A 24,239-nucleotide genomic window follows, 5' to 3' on the forward strand; every position below is an offset into this window, starting at 1 on the left:
AGGAAAAAATGAGAGGAATAAAGAAAGATATGAATGAAGAGGAAAAAATGAGAGGGGTTAATGAATATAGGAATGAAGAGGAAAAAATGAGAGGAATAAAGAAACATAGGAATGAAGAGGAAAAAATGAGAGGGGTTAATGAATATAGGAATAAAGAAAGATATGAATGAAGAGGAAAAAATGAGAGGAATAAAGCAAGATATGAATGAAGAGGAAAAAATGAGAGGAATAAAGAAAGATATGAATGAAGAGGAAAAAATTAGAGGGGTTAATGAATATAGGAATGAAGAGGAAAAAATGAGAGGAATAAAGAAACATAGGAATGAAGAGGAAAAAATGAGAGGGGTTAATGAATATAGGAATGAAGAGGAAAAAATGAGAGGAATAAAGAAAGATATGAATGAAGAGGAAAAAATGAGAATGGTTAATGAATATAGGAATGAAGAGGAAAAAAATGAGAGGAATAAAGAAACATAGGAATGAAGAGGAAAAAAATGAGAGGGGTTAATGAATATAGGAATGAAGAGGAAAAAAATGAGAGGAATAAAGAAACATAGGAATGAAGAGGAAAAAATGAGAGGGGTTAATGAATATAGGAATGAAGAGGAAAAAATGAGAGGAATAAAGAAAGATATGAATGAAGAGGAAAAAATGAGAGGGGTTAATGAATATAGGAATGAAGAGGAAAAAATGAGAGGAATAAAGAAAGATATGAATGAAGAGGAAAAAATGAGAGGGGTTAATGAATATAGGAATGAAGAGGAAAAAATGAGAGGAATAAAGAAACATAGGAATGAAGAGGAAAAAATGAGAGGGGTTAATGAATATAGGAATGAAGAGGAAAAAAATGAGAGGAATAAAGAAAGATATGAATGAAGAGGAAAAAATGAGAATGGTTAATGAATATAGGAATGAAGAGGAAAAAAATGAGAGGAATAAAGAAACATAGGAATGAAGAGGAAAAAAATGAGAGGGGTTAATGAATATAGGAATGAAGAGGAAAAAATGAGAGGAATAAAGAAACATAGGAATGAAGAGGAAAAAATGAGAGGGGTTAATGAATATAGGAATGAAGAGGAAAAAAATGAGAGGAATAAAGAAAGATATGAATGAAGAGGAAAAAATGAGAGGGGTTAATGAATATAGGAATGAAGAGGAAAAACTGAGAGGAATAAAGAAAGATATGAATGAAGAGGAAAAAATGAGAGGGATTAAGAAATATTGGAATGAAGAGGAAAAAATGAGAGGGGTTAAGAAATATTGGAATGAAGAGGAAAAAATGAGAGGAATAAAGAAAGATATGAATGAAGAGGAAAAAATGAGAGGGGTTAATGAATATAGGAATGAAGAGGAAAAACTGAGAGGAATAAAGAAAGATATGAATGAAGAGGAAAAAATGAGAGAAATAAAGAAACATAGGAATGAAGAGGAAAAAATGTGAGGAATAAAGCAAGATATGAATGAAGAGGAAAAAATGAGAGGGGTTAATGAATATAGGAATGAAGAGGAAAAAATGAGAGGAATAAAGAAACATAGGAATGAAGAGGAAAAAATGAGAATGGTTAATGAATATAGGAATGAAGAGGAAAAAATGAGAGGAATAAAGAAACATAGGAATGAAGAGGAAAAAATGAGAGGGGTTAATGAATATAGGAATGAAGAGGAAAAAATGAGAGGACTTAAGAAAGATAGGAATGAAGAGGAAAAAAAAAGAGGAGTTAAGAAATATAGGAATAAAGAGAAAAAATTTGAAGAATAAGAAAAATGGGAATGAAGAGGAATACATAGGAGGAGTTAAGAAATATAGGAATGAGGAGTAAAAAATGAGAGGAATTAAGAAATCTAGGAATGAAGGGGAAAATATGAGAGGAATTTAACAATATAGGAATTAAGAAGAAAAAATGGGAGGGTTTAAGAAATATAGGAATGAAGATGAAAAAATGAGAGGGGTTAAGAAATATTGGAATGAAGATGAAAAAATGAGAGGAGTTAAGAAATATTGGAATGAAGAGGAAAAAAATGAGAGAGGTTAAGAAATATTGGAATGAAGATGAAAAAAATTAGATGGATTAAGAAATATAGAAATGAAGATGAAAAACATGAGAGGGGTTAAGAAATATTGGAATGAAGATGAAAAAATGAGACGGGTTAAGAAATATAGAAATGAAGATGAAAAAATGAGAAGGGTAAAGAAACATAGGAATGAAGAGGAAAAAATGAGAGGGGTTAAGAAATATTGGAATGAAGATGAAAAAATGAGAGGGTTTAAGAAATATAGGAATGAAGAGGAAAAAATGAGAGGGGTTAAGAAATATTGGAATGAAGATGAAAAAATGAGAGGGGTTAAGAAATATAGAAATGAAGATGAACAAATGAGAGGGGTTAAGATATATTGGAATGAAGAGGAAAAAATGAGAGGAATAAAGAAACATAGGAATGAAGAGGAAAGATGAGAAGAGTTAAGAAATATAGTAATGAAGAGGAAAAAATGAGAGGGGTTAATGAATATAGGAATGAAGAGGAAAAAATGAGAGGAATAAAGAAACATAGGAATGAAGAGGAAAAAATGAGAGGGGTTAATGAATATAGGAATGAAGAGGAAAAAAATGAGAGGAATAAAGAAAGATATGAATGAAGAGGAAAAAATGAGAGGGATTAAGAAATATTGGAATGAAGAGGAAAAAATGAGAGGGGTTAATAAATATAGGAATGAAGAGGAAAAAATGAGAGGAATAAAGAAACATAGGAATGAAGAGGAAAAAATGAGAGGGGTTAATGAATATAGGAATGAAGAGGAAAAAATGAGAGGAATAAAGAAACATAGGAATGAAGAGGAAAAAATGAGAGGGGTTAATGAATATAGGAATGAAGAGGAAAAAATGAGAGGAATAAAGAAACATAGGAATGAAGAGGAAAAAATGAGAGGGGTTAATGAATATAGGAATGAAGAGGAAAAAATGAGAGGAATAAAGAAACATAGGAATGAAGAGGAAAGATGAGAAGAGTTAAGAAATATAGTAATGAAGAGGAAAAAATGAGAGGGGTTAATGAATATAGGAATGAAGAGGAAAAAATGAGAGGAATAAAGAAACATAGGAATGAAGAGGAAAAAATGAGAGGGGTTAATGAATATAGGAATGAAGAGGAAAAAATGAGAGGAATAAAGAAAGATATGAATGAAGAGGAAAAAATGAGAGGGATTAAGAAATATTGGAATGAAGAGGAAAAAATGAGAGGGGTTAATAAATATAGGAATGAAGAGGAAAAAATGAGAGGAATAAAGAAACATAGGAATGAAGAGGAAAAAATGAGAGGGGTTAATGAATATAGGAATGAAGAGGAAAAAATGAGAGGAATAAAGAAACATAGGAATGAAGAGGAAAAAATGAGAGGGGTTAATGAATATAGGAATGAAGAGGAAAAAATGAGAGGAATAAAGAAACATAGGAATGAAGAGGAAAAAATGAGAGGGGTTAATGAATATAGGAATGAAGAGGAAAAAATGAGAGGAATAAAGAAAGATATGAATGAAGAGGAAAAAATGAGAGGGATTAAGAAATATTGGAATGAAGAGGAAAAAATGAGAGGAATAAAGAAAGATATGAATGAAGAGGAAAAAAATGAGAGGGGTTAATGAATATAGGAATGAAGAGGAAAAAATGAGAGGAATAAAGAAACATAGGAATGAAGAGGAAAAAATGAGAGGGGTTAATGAATATAGGAATGAAGAGGAAAAAATGAGAGGAATAAAGAAACATAGGAATGAAGAGGAAAAAATGAGAGGGGTTAATGAATATAGGAATGAAGAGGAAAAAAATGAGAGGAATAAAGAAAGATATGAATGAAGAGGAAAAAATGAGAGGGATTAAGAAATATTGGAATGAAGAGGAAAAAAATGAGAGGAATAAAGAAAGATATGAATGAAGAGGAAAAAATGAGAGGGGTTAAATACCTATAGGAATGAAAGAGGAAAAAATGAGAGGAATAAAGAAACATAGGAATGAAGAGGAAAAAATGAGAGGGGTTAATGAATATAGGAATGAAGAGGAAAAAATGAGAGGAATAAAGAAACATAGGAATGAAGAGGAAAAAAATGAGAGGGGTTAATGAATATAGGAATGAAGAGGAAAAAATGAGAGGAATAAAGAAACATAGGAATGAAGAGAAAAAATGAGAGGGGTTAATGAATATAGGAATGAAGAGGAAAAAATGAGAGGAATAAAGAAAGATATGAATGAAGAGGAAAAAATGAGAGGGATTAAGAAATATTGGAATGAAGAGGAAAAAAATGAGAGGAATAAAGAAAGATATGAATGAAGAGGAAAAAATGAGAGGGGTTAATGAATATAGGAATGAAGAGGAAAAAAATGAGAGGAATAAAGAAAGATATGAATGAAGAGGAAAAATGAGAGAAATAAAGAAACATAGGAATGAAGAGGAAAAAATGTGAGGAATAAAGCAAGATATGAATGAAGAGGAAAAATGAGAGGGGTTAATGAATATAGGGAATGAAGAGGAAAAAATGAGAGGAATAAAGAAAGATATGAATGAAGAGGAAAAAATGAGAGGGGTTAATAAATATAGCAATAAAGAGGAAAAAATGAGAGGATAAAGAAACATAGGAATGAAGAGGAAAAATGAGAGGGGTTAATAAATATAGCAATGAAGAGGAACAAATGAGAGGAATAAAGAAAGATATGAATGAAGAGGAAAAAATGAGAGGGATTAAGAAATATTGGAATGAAGAGGAAAAAATGAGAGGAATAAAGAAAGATATGAATGAAGAGGAAAAAATGAGAGGGGTTAATGAATATAGGAATGAAGAGGAAAAAACTGAGAGGAATAAAGAAAGATATGAATGAAGAGGAAAAAATGAGAGAAATAAAGAAAGATATGAATGAAGAGGAAAAAATGAGAGGAATAAAGAAAGATATGAATGAAGAGGAAAAAATGAGAGGGGTTAATGAATATAGGAATAAAGAAAGATATGAATGAAGAGGAAAAAATGAGAGGAATAAAGCAAGATATGAATGAAGAGGAAAAAATGAGAGGAATAAAGAAAGATATGAATGAAGAGGAAAAAATGAGAGGGGTTAATGAATATAGGAATGAAGAGGAAAAAATGAGAGGAATAAAGAAAGATATGAATGAAGAGGAAAAAATGAGAGGGGTTAATGAATATAGGAATGAAGAGGAAAAAATGAGAGGAATAAAGAAAGATATGAATGAAGAGGAAAAAATGAGAGGGGTTAATGAATATAGGAATGAAGAGGAAAAAATGAGAGGAATAAAGAAACATAGGAATGAAGAGGAAAAAATGAGAATGGTTAATGAATATAGGAATGAAGAGGAAAAAATGAGAGGAATAAAGAAACATAGGAATGAAGAGGAAAAAATGAGAGGGGTTAATGAATATAGGAATGAAGAGGAAAAAATGAGAGGACTTAAGAAAGATAGGAATGAAGAGGAAAAAAAAAGAGGAGTTAAGAAATATAGGAATAAAGAGAAAAAATTTGAAGAATAAGAAAAATGGGAATGAAGAGGAATACATAGGAGGAGTTAAGAAATATAGGAATGAGGAGTAAAAAATGAGAGGAATTAAGAAATCTAGGAATGAAGGGGAAAATATGAGAGGAATTTAACAATATAGGAATTAAGAAGAAAAAATGGGAGGGGTTAAGAAATATAGGAATGAAGAGGAAAAAATGAGAGAGGTTAAGAAATATTGGAATGAAGATGAAAAAATTAGATGGATTAAGAAATATAGAAATGAAGATGAAAACATGAGAGGGGTTAAGAAATATTGGAATGAAGATGAAAAAATGAGACGGGTTAAGAAATATAGAAATGAAGATGAAAAAATGAGAAGGGTAAAGAAACATAGGAATGAAGAGGAAAAAATGAGAGGGGTTAAGAAATATTGGAATGAAGATGAAAAAATGAGAGGGGTTAAGAAATATTGGAATGAAGATGAAAAAATGAGAGGGTTTAAGAAATATAGGAATGAAGAGGAAAAAATGAGAGGGGTTAAGAAATATTGGAATGAAGATGAAAAAATGAGAGGGGTTAAGAAATATTGGAATGAAGAGGAAAAAATGAGAGGGGTTAAGAAATATAGAAATGAAGATGAACAAATGAGAGGGGTTAAGATATATTGGAATGAAGAGGAAAAAATGAGAGGAATAAAAGAAACATAGGAATGAAGAGGAAAGATGAGAAGAGTTAAGAAATATAGTAATGAAGAGGAAAAAATGAGAGGGGTTAATGAATATAGGAATGAAGAGGAAAAAATGAGAGGAATAAAGAAACATAGGAATGAAGAGGAAAAAATGAGAGGGGTTAATGAATATAGGAATGAAGAGGAAAAAATGAGAGGAATAAAGAAAGATATGAATGAAGAGGAAAAAATGAGAGGGATTAAGAAATATTGGAATGAAGAGGAAAAAATGAGAGGGGTTAATAAATATAGGAATGAAGAGGAAAAAATGAGAGGAATAAAGAAACATAGGAATGAAGAGGAAAAAATGAGAGGGGTTAATGAATATAGGAATGAAGAGGAAAAAATGAGAGGACTTAAGAAAGATAGGAATGAAGAGGAAAAAAAAAGAGGGGGTAAGAAATATAGGAATGAAGAGTAAAAAATAAGAGGAGTTAAGAAATATAGGAATAAAGAGAAAAAATTTGAAGAATAAGAAAAATGGGAATGAAGAGGAATACATAGGAGGAGTTAAGAAATATAGGAATGAGGAGTAAAAAATGAGAGGAATTAAGAAATCTAGGAATGAAGGGGAAAATATGAGAGGAATTTAACAATATAGGAATTAAGAAGAAAAAATGGGAGGGTTTAAGAAATATAGGAATGAAGATGAAAAAATGAGAGGGGTTAAGAAATATTGGAATGAAGATGAAAAAATGAGAGGAGTTAAGAAATATTGGAATGAAGAGGAAAAAATGAGAGGGGTTAAGAAATATAGGAAATGAAGAGGAAAAAATAAGAGGAGTTAAGAAATATTGGAATGAAGAGGAAAAAATGAGAGGGGTTAAGAAATATAGAAATGAAGAGGAAAAAATGAGAGGGGTTAAGAAATATAGGAATGAAGAGGAAAAAATAAGAGGAGTTAAGAAATATTGGAATGAAGAGGAAAAAATGAGAGGGGTTAAGAAATATAGAAATGAAGAGGAAAAAATGAGAGAGGTTAAGAAATATTGGAATGAAGATGAAAAAATTAGATGGATTAAGAAATATAGAAATGAAGATGAAAACATGAGAGGGGTTAAGAAATATTGGAATGAAGATGAAAAAATGAGACGGGTTAAGAAATATAGAAATGAAGATGAAAAAATGAGACGGGTTAAGAAATATAGAAATGAAGATGAAAAAATGAGAAGGGTAAAGAAACATAGGAATGAAGAGGAAAAAATGAGAGGGGTTAAGAAATATTGGAATGAAGATGAAAAAATGAGAGGGGTTAAGAAATATTGGAATGAAGAGGAAAAAATGAGAGGGGTTAAGAAATATAGAAATGAAGATGAACAAATGAGAGGGGTTAAGATATATTGGAATGAAGAGGAAAAAATGAGAGGAATAAAGAAACATAGGAATGAAGAGGAAAGATGAGAAGAGTTAAGAAATATAGTAATGAAGAGGAAAAAATGAGAGGGGTTAATGAATATAGGAATGAAGAGGAAAAAAATGAGAGGAATAAAGAAACATAGGAATGAAGAGGAAAATATGAGAGGAGTTAAGAAATATAGGAATGAAGAGTAAAAATGAGAGGACGTAAGAAATATAGGAATGAAGAGTAAAAAATGAGAGGAGTTAAGAAATATAGGAATGAAGAGTAAAAAATGAGAGGAGTTAAGAAATATAGGAATGAAGAGTAAAAAATGAGAGGAGTTAAGAAATATAGGAATGAAGAGTAAAAAATGAGAGGGGTTAAGAAATATAGAAATGAAGATGAACAAATGAGAGGGGTTAAGATATATTGGAATGAAGAGGAAAAAATGAGAGGAATAAAGAAACATAGGAATGAAGAGGAAAGATGAGAAGAGTTAAGAAATATAGTAATGAAGAGGAAAAAATGAGAGGGGTTAATGAATATAGGAATGAAGAGGAAAAAATGAGAGGAATAAAGAAACATAGGAATGAAGAGGAAAAAATGAGAGGGGTTAATGAATATAGGAATGAAGAGGAAAAAATGAGAGGAATAAAGAAAGATATGAATGAAGAGGAAAAAATGAGAGGGATTAAGAAATATTGGAATGAAGAGGAAAAAATGAGAGGGGTTAATAAATATAGGAATGAAGAGGAAAAAATGAGAGGAATAAAGAAAGATATGAATGAAGAGGAAAAAATGAGAGGGATTAAGAAATATTGGAATGAAGAGGAAAAAATGAGAGGAATAAAGAAAGATATGAATGAAGAGGAAAAAATGAGAGGGGTTAATGAATATAGGCATGAAGAGGAAAAACTGAGAGGAATAAAGAAAGATATGAATGAAGAGGAAAAAATGAGAGGAATAAAGAAAGATAGGAATGAAGAGGAAAATATGAGAGGAGTTAAGAAATATAGGAATGAAGAGTAAAAATGAGAGGACGTAAGAAATATAGGAATGAAGAATAAAAAATGAGAGGAGTTAAGAAATATAGGAATGAAGAGGAAAAAATGTGAGGAGTTAAGAAATATAGGAATGAAGGGGACACAATAAGAGGGGTTAAGAAATATAGGAATGAAGAGTAAAAAATGAGGACTTAAGAAATATAGGAATGAAGAGGACACAATAAGAGGGGTTAAGAAATATAGGAATGAATAGTAAAAATGAGAGGACTTAAGAAATATAGGAATGAAGAGTAAAAAATGAGAGGAGTTAAGAAATATAGGAATGAAGAGTAAAAAATGAGAGGAGTTAAGAAATATAGGAATGAAGAGTAAAAAATGAGAGGAGTTAAGAAATATAGGAATGAAGAGTAAAAAATAAGAGGAGTTAAGAAATATAGGAATGAAGAGTAAAAAATGAGAGGAGTTAAGAAATATAGGAATGAAGAGTAAAAAATGAGAGGAGTTAAGAAATATAGGAATGAAGAGTAAAAAATAAGAGGAGTTAAGAAATATAGGAATGAAGAGTAAAAAATGAGAGGAGTTAAGAAATATAGGAATGAAGAGTAAAAAATGAGAGGAGTTAAGAAATATAGGAATGAAGAGTAAAAAATGAGAGGAGTTAAGAAATATAGGAATGAAGAGTATAAATGAGAAGATTAAAGAAATATAGGAATGAAGAGTAAAAAATGAGAGGAGTTACAAAATATAGGAATGAAGAGTAAAAAATGAGAGGAGTTACAAAATATAGGAATGAAGAGTAAAAAATGAGAGGAGTTAAGAAATATAGGAATGAAGAGTAAAAAATGAGAGGAGTTAAGAAATATAGGAATGAAGAGTAAAAAATAAGAGGAGTTAAGAAATATAGGAATGAAGAGTAAAATATGAGAGGAGTTAAGAAATATAGGAATGAAGAGTAAAAAATGAGAGGACTATAGAAATATAGACATGAGGAGGAAAAAATGAGAGGAGTTAAGATATATAGGAATAAAGAGTAAGAAATGAGAGGAGTTAAGAAATATAGGAATGAAGAGGAAAAAATGAGAGGACTTAAGAAAGATAGGAATGAAGAGGAAAAAAAAAGAGGGGGTAAGAAATATAGGAATGAAGAGTAAAAAATAAGAGGAGTTAAGAAATATAGGAATAAAGAGAAAAAATTTGAAGAATAAGAAAAAATGGAATGAAGAGGAATACATAGGAGGAGTTAAGAAATATAGGAATGAGGAGTAAAAAATGAGAGGAATTAAGAAATCTAGGAATGAAGGGGAAAATATGAGAGGAATTTAACAATATAGGAATTAAGAAGAAAAAATGGGAGGGTTTAAGAAATATAGGAATGAAGATGAAAAAATGAGAGGGGTTAAGAAATATTGGAATGAAGATGAAAAAATGAGAGGAGTTAAGAAATATTGGAATGAAGAGGAAAAAATGAGAGGGGTTAAGAAATATAGGAATGAAGAGGAAAAAATAAGAGGAGTTAAGAAATATTGGAATGAAGAGGAAAAAATGAGAGGGGTTAAGAAATATAGAAATGAAGAGGAAAAAATGAGAGGGGTTAAGAAATATTGGAATGAAGATGAAAAAATAAGAGGAGTTAAGAAATATTGGAATGAAGAGGAAAAAATGAGAGGGGTTAAGAAATATAGAAATGAAGAGGAAAAAATGAGAGGGGTTAAGAAATATAGAAATGAAGATGAAAAAATGAGAGGGGTTAAGAAATATTGGAATGAAGAGGAAAAAATGAGAGGAATAAAGAAACATAGGAATGAAGAGGAAAGATGAGAAGAGTTAAGAAATATAGTAATGAAGAGGAAAAAATGAGAGGGGTTAATGAATATAGGAATGAAGAGGAAAAAATGAGAGGAATAAAGAAAGATATGAATGAAGAGGAAAAAATGAGAGGGGTTAATGAATATAGGAATGAAGAGGAAAAAATGAGAGGAATAAAGAAAGATATGAATGAAGAGGAAAAAATGAGAGGGGTTAATGAATATAGGAATGAAGAGGAAAAAATGAGAGGGGTTAAGAAATATAGAAATGAAGATGAAAAAATGAGAGGGGTTAAGATATATTGGAATGAAGAGGAAAAAATGAGAGGAATAAAGAAACATAGGAATGAAGAGGAAAGATGAGAAGAGTTAAGAAATATAGTAATGAAGAGGAAAAAATGAGAGGGGTTAATGAATATAGGAATGAAGAGGAAAAAATGAGAGGAATAAAGAAACATAGGAATGCAGAGGAAAGATGAGAAGACTTAAGAAATATAGTAATGAAGAGGGAAAAATGAGAGGGGTTAATGAATATAGGAATGAAGAGGAAAAAATGAGAGGAATAAAGAAACATAGGAATGAAGAGGAAAAAATGAGAGGGGTTAATAAATATAGGAATGAAGAGGAAAAAATGAGAGGAATAAAGAAACATAGGAATGAAGAGGAAAGATGAGAAGACTTAAGAAATATAGGAATGAAGAGGAAAAAATGAGAGGAGTTAAGAAATATAGGAATGAAGAGGAAAAAATGAGAGGAATAAAGAAACATAGGAATGAAGAGGAAAAAATGAGAGGGGTTAATGAATATAGGAATGAAGAGGAAAAAATGAGAGGAATAAAGAAACATAGGAATGAAGAGGAAAGATGAGAAGACTTAAGAAATATAGGAATGAAGAGGAAAAAATGAGAGGAGTTAAGAAATATAGGAATGAAGAGGAAAAAATGAGAGGAATAAAGAAACATAGGAATGAAGAGGAAAAAATGAGAGGGGTTAATAAATATAGGAATGAAGAGGAAAAAATGAGAGGAATAAAGAAAGATATGAATGAAGAGGAAAGATGAGAAGAGTTAAGAAATATAGGAATGAAGAGGAAAAAATGTGAGGAATAAAGCAAGATATGAATGAAGAGGAAAAAATGAGAGGGGTTAATGAATATAGGAATGAAGAGGAAAAACTGAGAGGAATAAAGAAAGATATGAATGAAGAGGAAAAAATGAGAGAAATAAAGAAAGATATGAATGAAGAGGAAAAAATGAGAGGAATAAAGAAAGATATGAATGAAGAGGAAAAAATGAGAGGGGTTAATGAATATAGGAATAAAGAAAGATATGAATGAAGAGGAAAAAATGAGAGGAATAAAGCAAGATATGAATGAAGAGGAAAAAATGAGAGGAATAAAGAAAGATATGAATGAAGAGGAAAAAATGAGAGGGGTTAATGAATATAGGAATGAAGAGGAAAAAATGAGAGGAATAAAGAAAGATATGAATGAAGAGGAAAAAATGAGAGGGGTTAATGAATATAGGAATGAAGAGGAAAAAATGAGAGGAATAAAGAAAGATATGAATGAAGAGGAAAAAATGAGAGGGGTTAATGAATATAGGAATGAAGAGGAAAAAATGAGAGGAATAAAGAAACATAGGAATGAAGAGGAAAAAATGAGAATGGTTAATGAATATAGGAATGAAGAGGAAAAAATGAGAGGAATAAAGAAACATAGGAATGAAGAGGAAAAAATGAGAGGGGTTAATGAATATAGGAATGAAGAGGAAAAAATGAGAGGAATAAAGAAACATAGGAATGAAGAGGAAAAAATGAGAGGGGTTAATGAATATAGGAATGAAGAGGAAAAAATGAGAGGAATAAAGAAAGATATGAATGAAGAGGAAAAAATGAGAGGGATTAAGAAATATTGGAATGAAGAGGAAAAAATGAGAGGAATAAAGAAACATAGGAATGAAGAGGAAAAAATGAGAGGGGTTAATAAATATAGCAATGAAGAGGAAAAAATGAGAGGAATAAAGAAACATAGGAATGAAGAGGAAAAAATGAGAGGGGTTAATGAATATAGGAATGAAGAGGAAAAACTGAGAGGAATAAAGAAAGATATGAATGAAGAGGAAAAAATGAGAGAAATAAAGAAAGATATGAATGAAGAGGAAAAAATGAGAGGGGTTAATGAATATAGGAATAAAGAAAGATATGAATGAAGAGGAAAAAATGAGAGGAATAAAGCAAGATATGAATGAAGAGGAAAAAATGAGAGGAATAAAGAAAGATATGAATGAAGAGGAAAAAATGAGAGGGGTTAATGAATATAGGAATGAAGAGGAAAAAATGAGAGGAATAAAGAAAGATATGAATGAAGAGGAAAAAATGAGAGGGGTTAATGAATATAGGAATGAAGAGGAAAAAATGAGAGGAAAAAATGAGAGGAATAAAGAAAGATATGAATGAAGAGGAAAAAATGAGAGGGGTTAATGAATATAGGAATGAAGAGGAAAAAATGAGAGGAATAAAGAAAGATATGAATGAAGAGGAAAAAATGAGAGAAATAAAGAAAGATATGAATGGAGAGGAAAATATGAGAGGAGTTAAGAAATATACGAATGAGGAGGAAAATATGAGAGGAGTTAAGAAATATACGAATGCAGAGGAAAATATGAGACGGGTTAATAAATAGAGGAATGAAGAGGAAAATATAAGAGGAGTTCAGAAATATAAGAATGAAGAGGAAAAAATGAGTTTAAAAATATGACTAATATATATATATATATTTCTTTTTTTGGTTTGTAAAGTCAAACTTGTACTCAGTGATTTACTGTGTGTGACAGTAAGCCATAATATTTGTTAAGCAAAATTCTCTTTTTCAATTGATGCATGTTTCAAATCTTGATATCGCAAGTATGAACAGGGATGCAAAAGTATCTCAGCAGTAAATTAAATAAATTTATTTATTTACATACTTAAAGTTGCAAGCAAATTACTATATGTTTCTATTAATATTTTCTTTTCACTATTCTACTTTTTGTTATTCTTTTACTTCATATAGCCAGTATTACCTATTTATGATTTGTTTTTTGTTAATGAATCTTTTTATTATATTTGGTATGCTAATAAATCTAATCTCACAGAAAATGAAATCTGCAAAATGCAGTGTGTATTTTGCAGATTTAATTTCCTGTGAGACTAGCTAATAATATTCCTATTTTTCTAGATATATCTGTGTGTGTGTGCGTAAAAATATTTTTTCAATGGATTGCTGTTTATCTAGTAATAGTATACTCAGAATGAAATCAAACATTTTTACCTTATTTTGAATTTTACGTTCATCAAATGTTTATGCTAAGAATAACAAATTGGGTTCTTTTATCCTTTGTTGAGATTCTATTATTATCTGTAGTGCTTTCAAGCGCATCCAGTGATGAAACTATTCTTCTTGTTATTAACCAACAAATATATGCACGCATTACTGAATACTATATATATATATAGTATGAACATGTACTTCACACAAATCTCAGAATTCTACTTTCCAATGTTATCTCTTTCAAGTCAACTTTTTACTTTCCAATGTTATCTCTTCCAAGTCAACTTTTTACTTTCCAATGTTATCTCTTCCAAGTCAACTTCATAGCATCAAATTCATAATTATCGAACAGTACAGTTGTCCATGCTCAAATTTATTCCTCATATAAATGAAATTTTCTGCCAACTGTATTCCCTCTCCTATTTTCCATTTCTTCAAATATTCACAGCAGCTTCACAATTTTGTTTAATGTGTTCAGAGAGACAGGCTTGAAAAAGTTGTAGAAGCGCTATGACTGATTAAAAAAAATTGTTTTGGCTTTTCCTCATTGGGAAATACAGAATTGAGATGTAGTTTGCAGAAACAGTTTAGTGTTGTATCAAGCAAGAACCTGTTTTTCTAGATTGCAGTTGTTATAACATACAAAAATGTACTCTTTTAAAGGACTCCATAAAATTATCTAAAAGAAAACAGTTGAGTTGCTGCAAGAATTACATACATAAACTTTGCAGAAGTCTTTCTTTATTGAAGTGAGAGGGGAACCTATTACTATACTTTACCCTAAACATGTCCAAATGAACATAGAATACTTATTATTGTTATCATTTTTAATGGAGAGTAGACAATGCAGTGCGGATGTGTTATTACAGCTCCCGTAAGTATCACTTCTCCTAATGTGTCCCTTAGTCCTCATTTAGTTTTCTGATAAAGGGAAAAGAAAAAGATTTTAAGTTGGCAGTATTTTTGCATGAGCAGTCGCCTGAGATATCAGAAATTTTCTGTTTCTAGGTCTATCCTTGTAGCCATGTCACTAATAAGGGTGCTGGAGGTAAATGCTTTAACTCAGCTGACATTATCCACCTTTTAGTCAGGGGCACAAACCTTGGATTAACCACTAACAAGGACTGTCCTATCAGCAGGTGTAAAGTATTTAGGCTGCTGTATTGTTATTTGGTGGCATAATTCTGAACCATGCAGTAGCTTCTGGTAGGGCTTCTCAATGCAATATTAATGGCTTTATCTTATCAGGGGCTACAAAAACAAATATTTCTTTGTTTCTTTTCCCCCCTTGCTTTCCCTCTCTGCCCTGCTCTAATCAAGTCTGTTGACCTGATAAATCCCAAAACTCCATCATGAAAAGTTGCCAAAAAATACACAATTAAACCCAGAACTCCAACTTCCAACATAGTCACTGACTACCATATGTCCTTCTCCTACATCAGGGGTTTCGATTTCAAACTTCTAGAGGTTGAAACCCAATTACAGGAGATCAAACAAGTTCTATTATTCCTAAGCAAAACTGACATTGGACCGACTATTTTTCTAGATGAGTTTGTAATTAAAGGTTACTCTAACTTAACATCAAAATCTGCCCCACAAGATTGCCATGGGAATGGAATATGTTCCTACATTAGACATGGCTTTCCATGTGGTAGGGACATCTTCAGAGAAGACCCTAAATTACCCTAGATATGCTTCTGAGTTGCACTTGCTCACATCACTGCGTTTATATTTTCCCTCAATCACCTCCACAACAGAGGAGTTACTATCTTTAAGTGCATATCTGAGAAAAGTGACCACATCCTGTCTACTTATCCTTTGCTAACATTCACTTCAACATGTTCATCCTTCCTTCTGTTTCCACTAGGATTTTCCGACCACTCAGTTGTATCAGTTAAGATAAAAATGAAATTTAATAAGTACCTCCCAATCATAGAGCATATCGATACTCTATGACTAAGTGGGATACCTTCCATACATTTATATCAGATCTACCTCTGTGTTCATGTTTAAAAATAATGTGCTCTCTATAATATGCACTGTTTTTTATTTTATTTTTCCATGTCACACGCATGCACATTAAATTTTATTCACACATGAGTGTTTGTAAAAATCCATTTGCATGGGCATTACCACATTCACTCATACCAGACCCCTTGGGGTCCAAAAAAAGAACTCTTGAAAAAGGGCCGACATAGTAGAAAACAATCTCTTCACCAAAAATATAAATTTTTGACCAATCAGGGCTTGATAAAAAGAAAAGCTTATTTCTGATAGTTTCTGGGGCCTCTTATGTAACACCAAGGTCACACTTAAAAAAATATGGAAAGGTCAAAAAGAACTTCTTTCAGCAGAGAGGACGTGGATAGCACGCATGCAGACGCATACAGTAGCACACAAAACAGGTTGTATCATGCACCAAGGAACACTACTTGATTGACCTCTCTTTCTCTCACCCGCAACACATCATCTATTTCTTTTCCTCTCACACTCCCAATCCTTTACTTTCTTCCTCTCTTCCTTTTTGTACAGACTGCCATATTTGCACATAAAAAAGTAATGTCTTTCCTTGTAACATAAATAAAGAAAAGTTTATTTTACATTATTTTGTAGTTTTTTTGGTTTTTGGTTTTTACAAAGGGATCGCAACTTATCAAGACCAGAGGCCACTCGAGGATAAGGTTTAATAAGAGTACAGTAATCAGGGAGACAATTTGGTAAATTGGATTACTTCAGGGGAACGACTCATCAAGAACGTGTTTACGTTGAACTTGAAGATGACCATATTATAGTCAGCTGGAAAGCAGGCAAATGGCATTTTCATAGTGTATTTCTTTTTCATTTATTGTTCAGAGGAATTATGCAAATCCTCAACAAGTATTGGACCTGACAGAATTGTTAATTGTAGGTATGGACTGCTTCATACCCTTAAAAAAATATCAGCAAAAACCTTACAGCTAGCCCAACTCTTTGCCAAGAACTTTGCAGCTAATTCTACCCTGTGCAATTAAGGCTGCCAATCCCCCGTATTTCCTCCTGTCTCTGAAAACATGCTATGTGACATACAAATATCTGTGCGTAATATTGCTAAGCAAATAAAAAACCTTGATTCCAGTGATTCCTGATGGCATTCCAATTATGGTACTGAAAAAGTTTCAACCAGAACTAGCTCCCATACTTACAAAGCTGTTTAAGCATTGTCTAAAAGAGAATTGCTTCCCAACACACTGGAAAACTGACCCATATTAAAGAATTCAAATGATCAGTCGTCTCCCTCTCAGTATAGACCAATAAGTTTCCTGTGCGTCATAAGTTGCTTGAATCTGTATTAAAAAAGAAAAATAGCCAACCACCTCAGCAAAAATAACTTCCTCAGGGGCATACAATATGGTTTCCATACTGCTAGATCCACAGTAGATGTGCTAACAGTTATATGCCATAGGATTAGCGAATCTCTTGACGGAGGCTTCCTGTCTAGGTCAATTGCTCTTGACATATTAAAGGCCTTTGATAGGGTACGACATAAAGGTCTACTGCACAAGATATCCAGCTATGGTATAGCTGGAAATATTTTCTCAATTATTAAACCATTTCACTCTGATAGGTTCATAAGAGTAGTGGCTGATGAGCAGAAATCAGAAGCATTAATGCGGGACTCTCTCATGGGTCCATCCTGGGTCAACTCTCTTTCTGATCTACATCAATGATCTCCCAAATCACATCCTAAGACTATTCATAGACATTTTTGCTGACAACATTACCATCTATGGCAACACTTCAAAAATCATAAATGACAAAGTTCTCTCTGGTTCTCTCTCCTCTGATCTTGAGCACGTGGTACAAAGAGGTGGCTGATTAATTTTAATGCATCTAAAACCAAGCGTCTATCTTTGCATCATCAACACTCTGATCCCCATTTGGCATTAATTGAAATGAATGGCTCTCATCTTGGGGAGATTTTGACAAGATTCTGGGTCTGACCTTTATTCCTGATATGAAATGTAACACATACATCAAATCCATTGCCAAGTTCACTGAAAAAATGGTGTGATCACTCTACTACTCCAGTAGATATTTCACTGCTAATGCAGTTCTCTACCAAGTATGTCCAAGGATGGACAGGAGTTGCTAGAAGCATTCTATCTTGCCTTGACAGAATTCAAAATAGCCTTTGTAGCTTAATGGGGAATGTCCCTGCAACCTCTTTCCCGCAGAAGAGACATTGCGAGCCTGTCTCTGCTTTATCGTTATTTTCATGGCAAGTACTTGTCTGAGCTCCCATCTTTGGTCCCACCTCACCAAACTTTCACAAAAAAACACTTGTTTAGCTGAAACCACTATTAATAATTTTCTCCACTCTTTATCTGTGCCTAAACCTAAACATAGATTCCATGAACAAAGTTTCTTTCTAAGAACTGCACACCTGTGGAACTCTCTTCAAGCCGATTACAATATGGTCATTTTAAAGTCCAATGTAAACAAGTTCTTGAGGAGCCGTTCCCCTTAAGTAATCCAATTTACCAAATTTACACTTCTAATGGTTACTATGATATTGTCCTATTGACTACTGTACACTCTTTAACCCTTATCCTTGAGTTGCCTCCAGACCTTGATAAGCGGTGACTCCTTTGTAAAAAAAAAATGTTTTTATAAAATAAAATAAAATGATAGAGACTCACCCAGTGAGAATAGAGATGGGGTCCGCTCTTGCTGCAGAATCAAGCGAATCAAATGACACTGTGCAGAAAACCTAAGTAGGAAAAAAATGCAGTTTTTGTTATCAAGAATATGAATGGTCCATGGTATTAAGTTGAAAATATGAATGGTCCATGGTATTAAGTTGAAAATATGAATGGTCCATGGTATTAAGTTGAAAATATGAATGGTCCATGGTATTAAGTTGAAAATATGAATGGTCCATGGTATTAAGTTGAAAATATGAATGGTCCATGGTATTAAGTTGAAAATATGAATGGTCCATGGTATTAAGTTGAAAATATGAATGGTCCATGGTATTAAGTTGAAAATATGAATGGTCCATGGTATTAAGTTGAAAATATGAATGGTCCATGGTATTAAGTTGAAAATATGAATGGTCCATGGTATTGAAAATATGAATGGTCCATGGTATTAAGTTGAAAATATGAATGGTCCATGGTATTAAGTTGAAAATATGAATGGTCCATGGTATTAAATTGAAAATATGAATGGTCCATGGTATTAAGTTGAAAATATGAATGGTCCATGGTATTAAGTTGAAAATATAAATGGTCCATGGTATTAAGTTGAAAATATGAATGGTCCATGGTATTAAGTTGAAAATATGAATGGTCCATGGTATTAAGTTGAAAATATGAATGGTCCATGGTATTAAGTTGAAAATATGAATGGTCCATGGTATTAAGTTGAAAATATGAATGGTCCATGGTATTAAGTTGAAAATATGAATGGTCCATGGTATTAAGTTGAAAATATGAATGGTCCATGGTATTAAGTTGAAAATATGAATGGTCCATGGTATTAAGTTGAAAATATGAATCAACATTAGTTGAAAGCTGTCCAATGAATGTGAGCATGTGAAGCAATGATGATGATAAAGTACATAATTTTTGTAAGAATAATATACACAGATTAAAATTAAGAGCTACCTCAATTGATTATGGAAGGTTTCCATTATTATTTCATTATCATTTTACAAAATATGAGTAAATCAATATTTTGTAACATAAGATGTCAATGAACATTGCATGTTCGCCATCATGTCAGAACTCGCCAAAATGTAGAATAAAAAACCAATGAAATCTTTTTCCATCATTTAATAAACAGCTTTGGTTGGTAAGAATAAGGAGACAAGTTAATTGTGGAACGTGTTTCTGTGTGGAGACATAGATCAAAGATTAGATAAGCCTGTTAAAAGAGAAATGTTCATGTGTATGTGCTGATGTTATGGTCCTGTTATGGTTACCATTACTCATTGTTAAACGTTGATGATGAATTGTTTTGTTGACAAGTTTACTTCAGAAAAGTGGAGGTTGTGAAAAAATAAATGTTTCAAGTTGTTCTTCAGTGAAAGGTATTTTGAATGTCTAATCACCAGTAACAAATTTGTGTTTTGACTCAAATGTTTGGTGAACAGTTATTTATTTGTTTCTGTAAAAAAAAAAAAATGGTTGCTTTTCAGGGAAAAGAATTTGTGTGTGTGTGTGTGTGTGTGTGTGTGTATGTGTGTGCCAGATAAAATTTGCGAAGGGAATGTTTCTTGTCGCAGAGAATATTTACATCAATTTGACCCCCTTTTTTTTTTTTCTAAATATCTGAGGTAAGCGTTTAGGCAGAGAGATTGTAACAGAAAAAGGCAGCTTGTGTGTGACAAGTGTCTGAAAATGTTTCAGTTTTTTAAGTTCAAAGTGTTTGTTGAAAATTTTTTGTTTTTCTGTGAAAGTGTGCCTGTTTGTTAAAATGTTTCCTTTTTGGTGATGAGCATATGGTTAAAACAACTTTTTTGTTTGTTTTTGTACTTTTTGATAAAAGTAAAAAAAAGAATATTGCAGCATAAGGAAAAATATTAATAGTCGGTAATAGTAATGGTGCTTGTGTATGTTTTAAAAAGAAAAGCTAAGAAAAATGAAGATAACCAAACAAAGTCACTGAAGGTTACATATTCTGAGGCCACCAATATAGAATAAAATAGCAACAAACATTGCATGTTTGCCATCATGTCAGGGTCACCAAAATGTATAAATGAAGTCGATATGTTTCATTTTTACATTTAAAAACAACTATATTGGTCATCTTAATTAGTTGGAGATGTAGATTAAAGATTAGACAGGTTTGTTAAAAGAGAAAGGTTCATGTTGTGTTCTTAGCCATGATGAATTATTTGCATCCTAGAAATTGGTAGTAGAAGCATGTGTCATGAGAAAGTAGTACTGTAGGAAGAAAATGAGAGTTTGTGGAAATTTGTGTTTGGAGATAGCCATGTTGGCTTGTTTGTATTCATGCCTCAATCAATCACCAGGCCCGAAGTCAAGGGAAGTTTTTTTTAGTCCACAGAGAAAAGTTTGGGGCTGAATGTAAAGATACAGGTGTGCATGCGTCAGTGGCCATTTTAAACATGATTAAGGGAAAAAGATAGACATGATTAAGGGAAAAAGATGTTTGACATACTTGAGTTTTTGCCTAAATTTAACATCATCAATAATGTAGCACCATTAATAATGTAACATTATTAAAAATGTAACACCATTAATAATATAACACCATTGATCATGATATCATTAAAACAATTTTAATGCAAGGTGAGTTCACAATGAAAATCACTTCAGCTTATGACATGTACGTAAATGACAACACAATTTCAGCAGATGTGGTTCAAATGAAACTGGAATCATTTGGCGTTATAAGTTAGGACCTTAAGTCCAAAGGGATGGGTCGATTGTGTTGGGCCTTGTGGTCTGGAGAAGTGTAACAATTTGTAATAGAAGTGAGAAAACTCAGTTCCAGTGTTATCTAGTGTGTTGACACAATGTACCATGTTTTTTATTTGCACCAAATTAATAGGACATTTACCTGCCTGCAGATGGCTCCAAACAGTGAATGGAATAATAAAATGACAAGCAAATGCAATATCAAAGGGTGGGACAATGTGGTGGAAGACGATTCTTCCCAAAAAATGATGGTCAAAATGTTGACGAGAATGTGTAAGAATGACCCGGCCCAAGGCAAGTGGCAAATATTTACAATATGGGTAGTGTTGGAATCTTTGAGATTCTTGCACTGCAATGGCAGGGCAAGGTCATGCATCTCCATACTGACTAATTGTGCATTTCGTACTCTACGGAAGAGTAGGCTGGTCAAAAGTGCTCACCCAATGAAAAGTAGTAACGGGGACTGAATCAAACAATAATGACAATAATGGTGCCGGGGAACACCATCTACTATTACATTATTCTTTGATCCCCGTTACTACTCCCTTTCCCCAGTGAGTATTACATTTCACATTGGGAAGCTTCATCCACACCTCTTCACCCACTTTGATGGTAGTTTCTTCACCCTCACCACCTGCAGTTTTATTGTAAGAATGCCACCACTCATAAGTAAAGATGAACCTATGAGGTACTGTTGTTTCATTTTGTCTTTGGTGACATGTTGTACCAGAATACTGCCTCCATGGGTGAGATGTAGCTTCTCTCTGCAGCAGCTTTGATGGTATGATGATGCTTTTCCATTATTCCATTGACACTTGGTCAATATGCTGCCCTAAAAAATTGCCGAACACCCCACTTGTCACACAAGTCCTTGAAAACTTTCGACCAAAAAGCAAGGTGAACATCAACAACTCTGCAACTAGCCCTCTCTCCAAAAATACTTCCTCAATAACTTTTCCGATCTCTACAGAGTTTCTGACTTAATCTCTCTCCAGATAGCAATCTCCCTGGTCTACAGTCACTCATCGATAGATACAGTTTGTGTTGATAGTGTGTAACATCAATGGCCAACCGTTTCTAGTACTCCATCACATGTAGTTCTCCTGCCTCATCTCTGGACGGTGCAGAGTCAATCAACTGGCATTTCCTGCAATTTTCTACTTGACTTCTTCCTCAGTAATTTCTGGATTAATTCTCTTCCCAGAAACAACGTCAACTCCCAACCAAAGTGGTGCATATTATGTAATTTTTAACCTCCTCTTTTGCACAGCATACAGAAAACACACTCTTTCCCTCTTGCAACCAGGCCTTCTTTACTCACATCATTATATCCACCTTATTTTTTTCTAATGGAACCAGCGTGACAGACACCTTCAATCGGAACTCCTTAATCAGATCCGCAATCACTCCAAGTATTCACTTAATCAACATTTCAGCACCACATTTCATCTTAATTCTCCTATCACCAGTCACTGCCGACCTAATCCACGATGCTGCTGTTGCTGAATCATTTTTGATCTTAATTACTTTCAGTTCCCACTTCAGGGCCAGATTGATTCTTTTCATAATGGCATCCAGTTTAGCAGCATTTCTATGGGAGTAGTTATTTTTCTTCCTTCGCCATGCTGCATCTTCTACACCTCCTATCTCAAATATGACACCCAATGCCAGGCTACTTGCATCACACCATATTACTCCATCTTCTCTATTGCTGACATACCATTCTCCCTTCACTGGGTCCTCCTTCTTCACTCGTGATAACTTCTCATATCATGTTTATGACCTCCTTCATCATGTGGCCCTCCCAGCAGTCAGTACCTGTCTCAACTTTGAAAGCCTGTCAAGTGCCTCAAAGGGTCCCTCTGCAAATGCTAATTTCAGTCGCTGTTCTACCAGGGCAATGTTTCCTTTATTTTCTTCTCGCATTTGCTGGTGTATTGTAAGGGCTTCCTGTTCTAAGTATAATGTTAGCAAATTAACCACATCTTCAATCTTCTGAAGCTTCGTCACTATCTTTAACTTGCCTAGCCATTTAACCATATTACCTTCTCCAGTGAAAGGCCTCAACATTTGACCACTTAAGCTCCAGTCAGCCATGTTGTGCCGAAATAGCTTGTGCTCTGCGGAAGAGTAGGCTGGTTAAAAGTGCTCACCCAACGCAAAGGCACACCTCTCTCCTTTCTCCAAAATCTCACTTAATGACCTGCTCACGTCCTTTTAAGTTCTACTTCAAAAAATAAAAATCTGCCTTTCCTATCATGCATTGCCTTTCTCATCATGCACTCCAAGTGCATAAATGAATCAGCCATTTGTCCCTCTCCTTTCACATGTAATAACACAGGTAACCTCTTAATTTTTGTTTGCATATACACCACACATTTACCATTGGTTGAACAATGTTGTGACTGAAAAGGCAGGAGTTAAAATTAAAGCTGCAAGTGAGATGTTGATGCAAAGGCGATTGACAATAGTAAAGTTAGACGGTATTGCAAGTCTCCTTTACATCAACTGACGAATATAGCTGGCAGGTTAACATTAACCTGAGTCCATCAGAGCAGAATCTAGCTGATAAGTTGATTTGACTGAAAAGATGGACTTATATGGTGAGACAAGGATCTAATTCTCTGCAACTGACATATGCAGTTTTAATGGATCCATTAACACCTGATCAGATCCGTGTAATACATCAGAAAAGTGGAGATGCTGGAATTTGTCAAATCATATATTTTGTCCAAAAAGTGTGTTCTGCAATTACAGAAGCATTGATCATGTGAAAAATATCAACGAGTTGATCCAGCATTGGCCCAATGGCAAAAAAGAAAGCTTGAGGCGGATATATATGGATATAACACATTATGATATATATGGATATAACACATTATGATATATATGGATATAACACATTATGATATATGTGGATATAACACATTATGATATATATGGATATAACACATTATGATATATATGGATATAACACATTATGATATAACACATTATGATGGCAAACATTTCCTAGAATTGATTGATTGTGGTTCCACATGTTTCACAATATGGCGCTGGCATAACGTTGTCCTCCACTCAAAATATTAACTGCTAGTACCTCAACATTTTAATGTTAAGTATTTCAGAAATTTACA

The 24,239-nt window shown here is 32.8% G+C and overlaps 1 protein-coding gene across 1 annotated transcript in view; it reads right to left on the bottom strand.

The window, feature by feature from the left end:
* Nucleotides 1-24,239, bottom strand: part of LOC145243541 (polyribonucleotide nucleotidyltransferase 1, mitochondrial-like) — a 1,193,685-nt gene that overhangs the window by 747,849 nt on the left and 421,597 nt on the right. Inside the window, exon 14 of the mRNA XM_080106520.1 lies at nt 18,355-18,425. Coding sequence (XP_079962646.1) covers nt 18,355-18,425 — 71 coding nt within the window. The remainder of the gene's footprint in view (nt 1-18,354; nt 18,426-24,239) is intronic.

The sequence above is a fragment of the Euprymna scolopes genome, chromosome 22 (genome assembly GCF_053919585.1).
Source record: "Euprymna scolopes isolate OS-2025 chromosome 22, ASM5391958v1, whole genome shotgun sequence".
In the NCBI taxonomy this organism is placed as follows: domain Eukaryota; kingdom Metazoa; phylum Mollusca; class Cephalopoda; order Sepiida; family Sepiolidae; genus Euprymna; species Euprymna scolopes.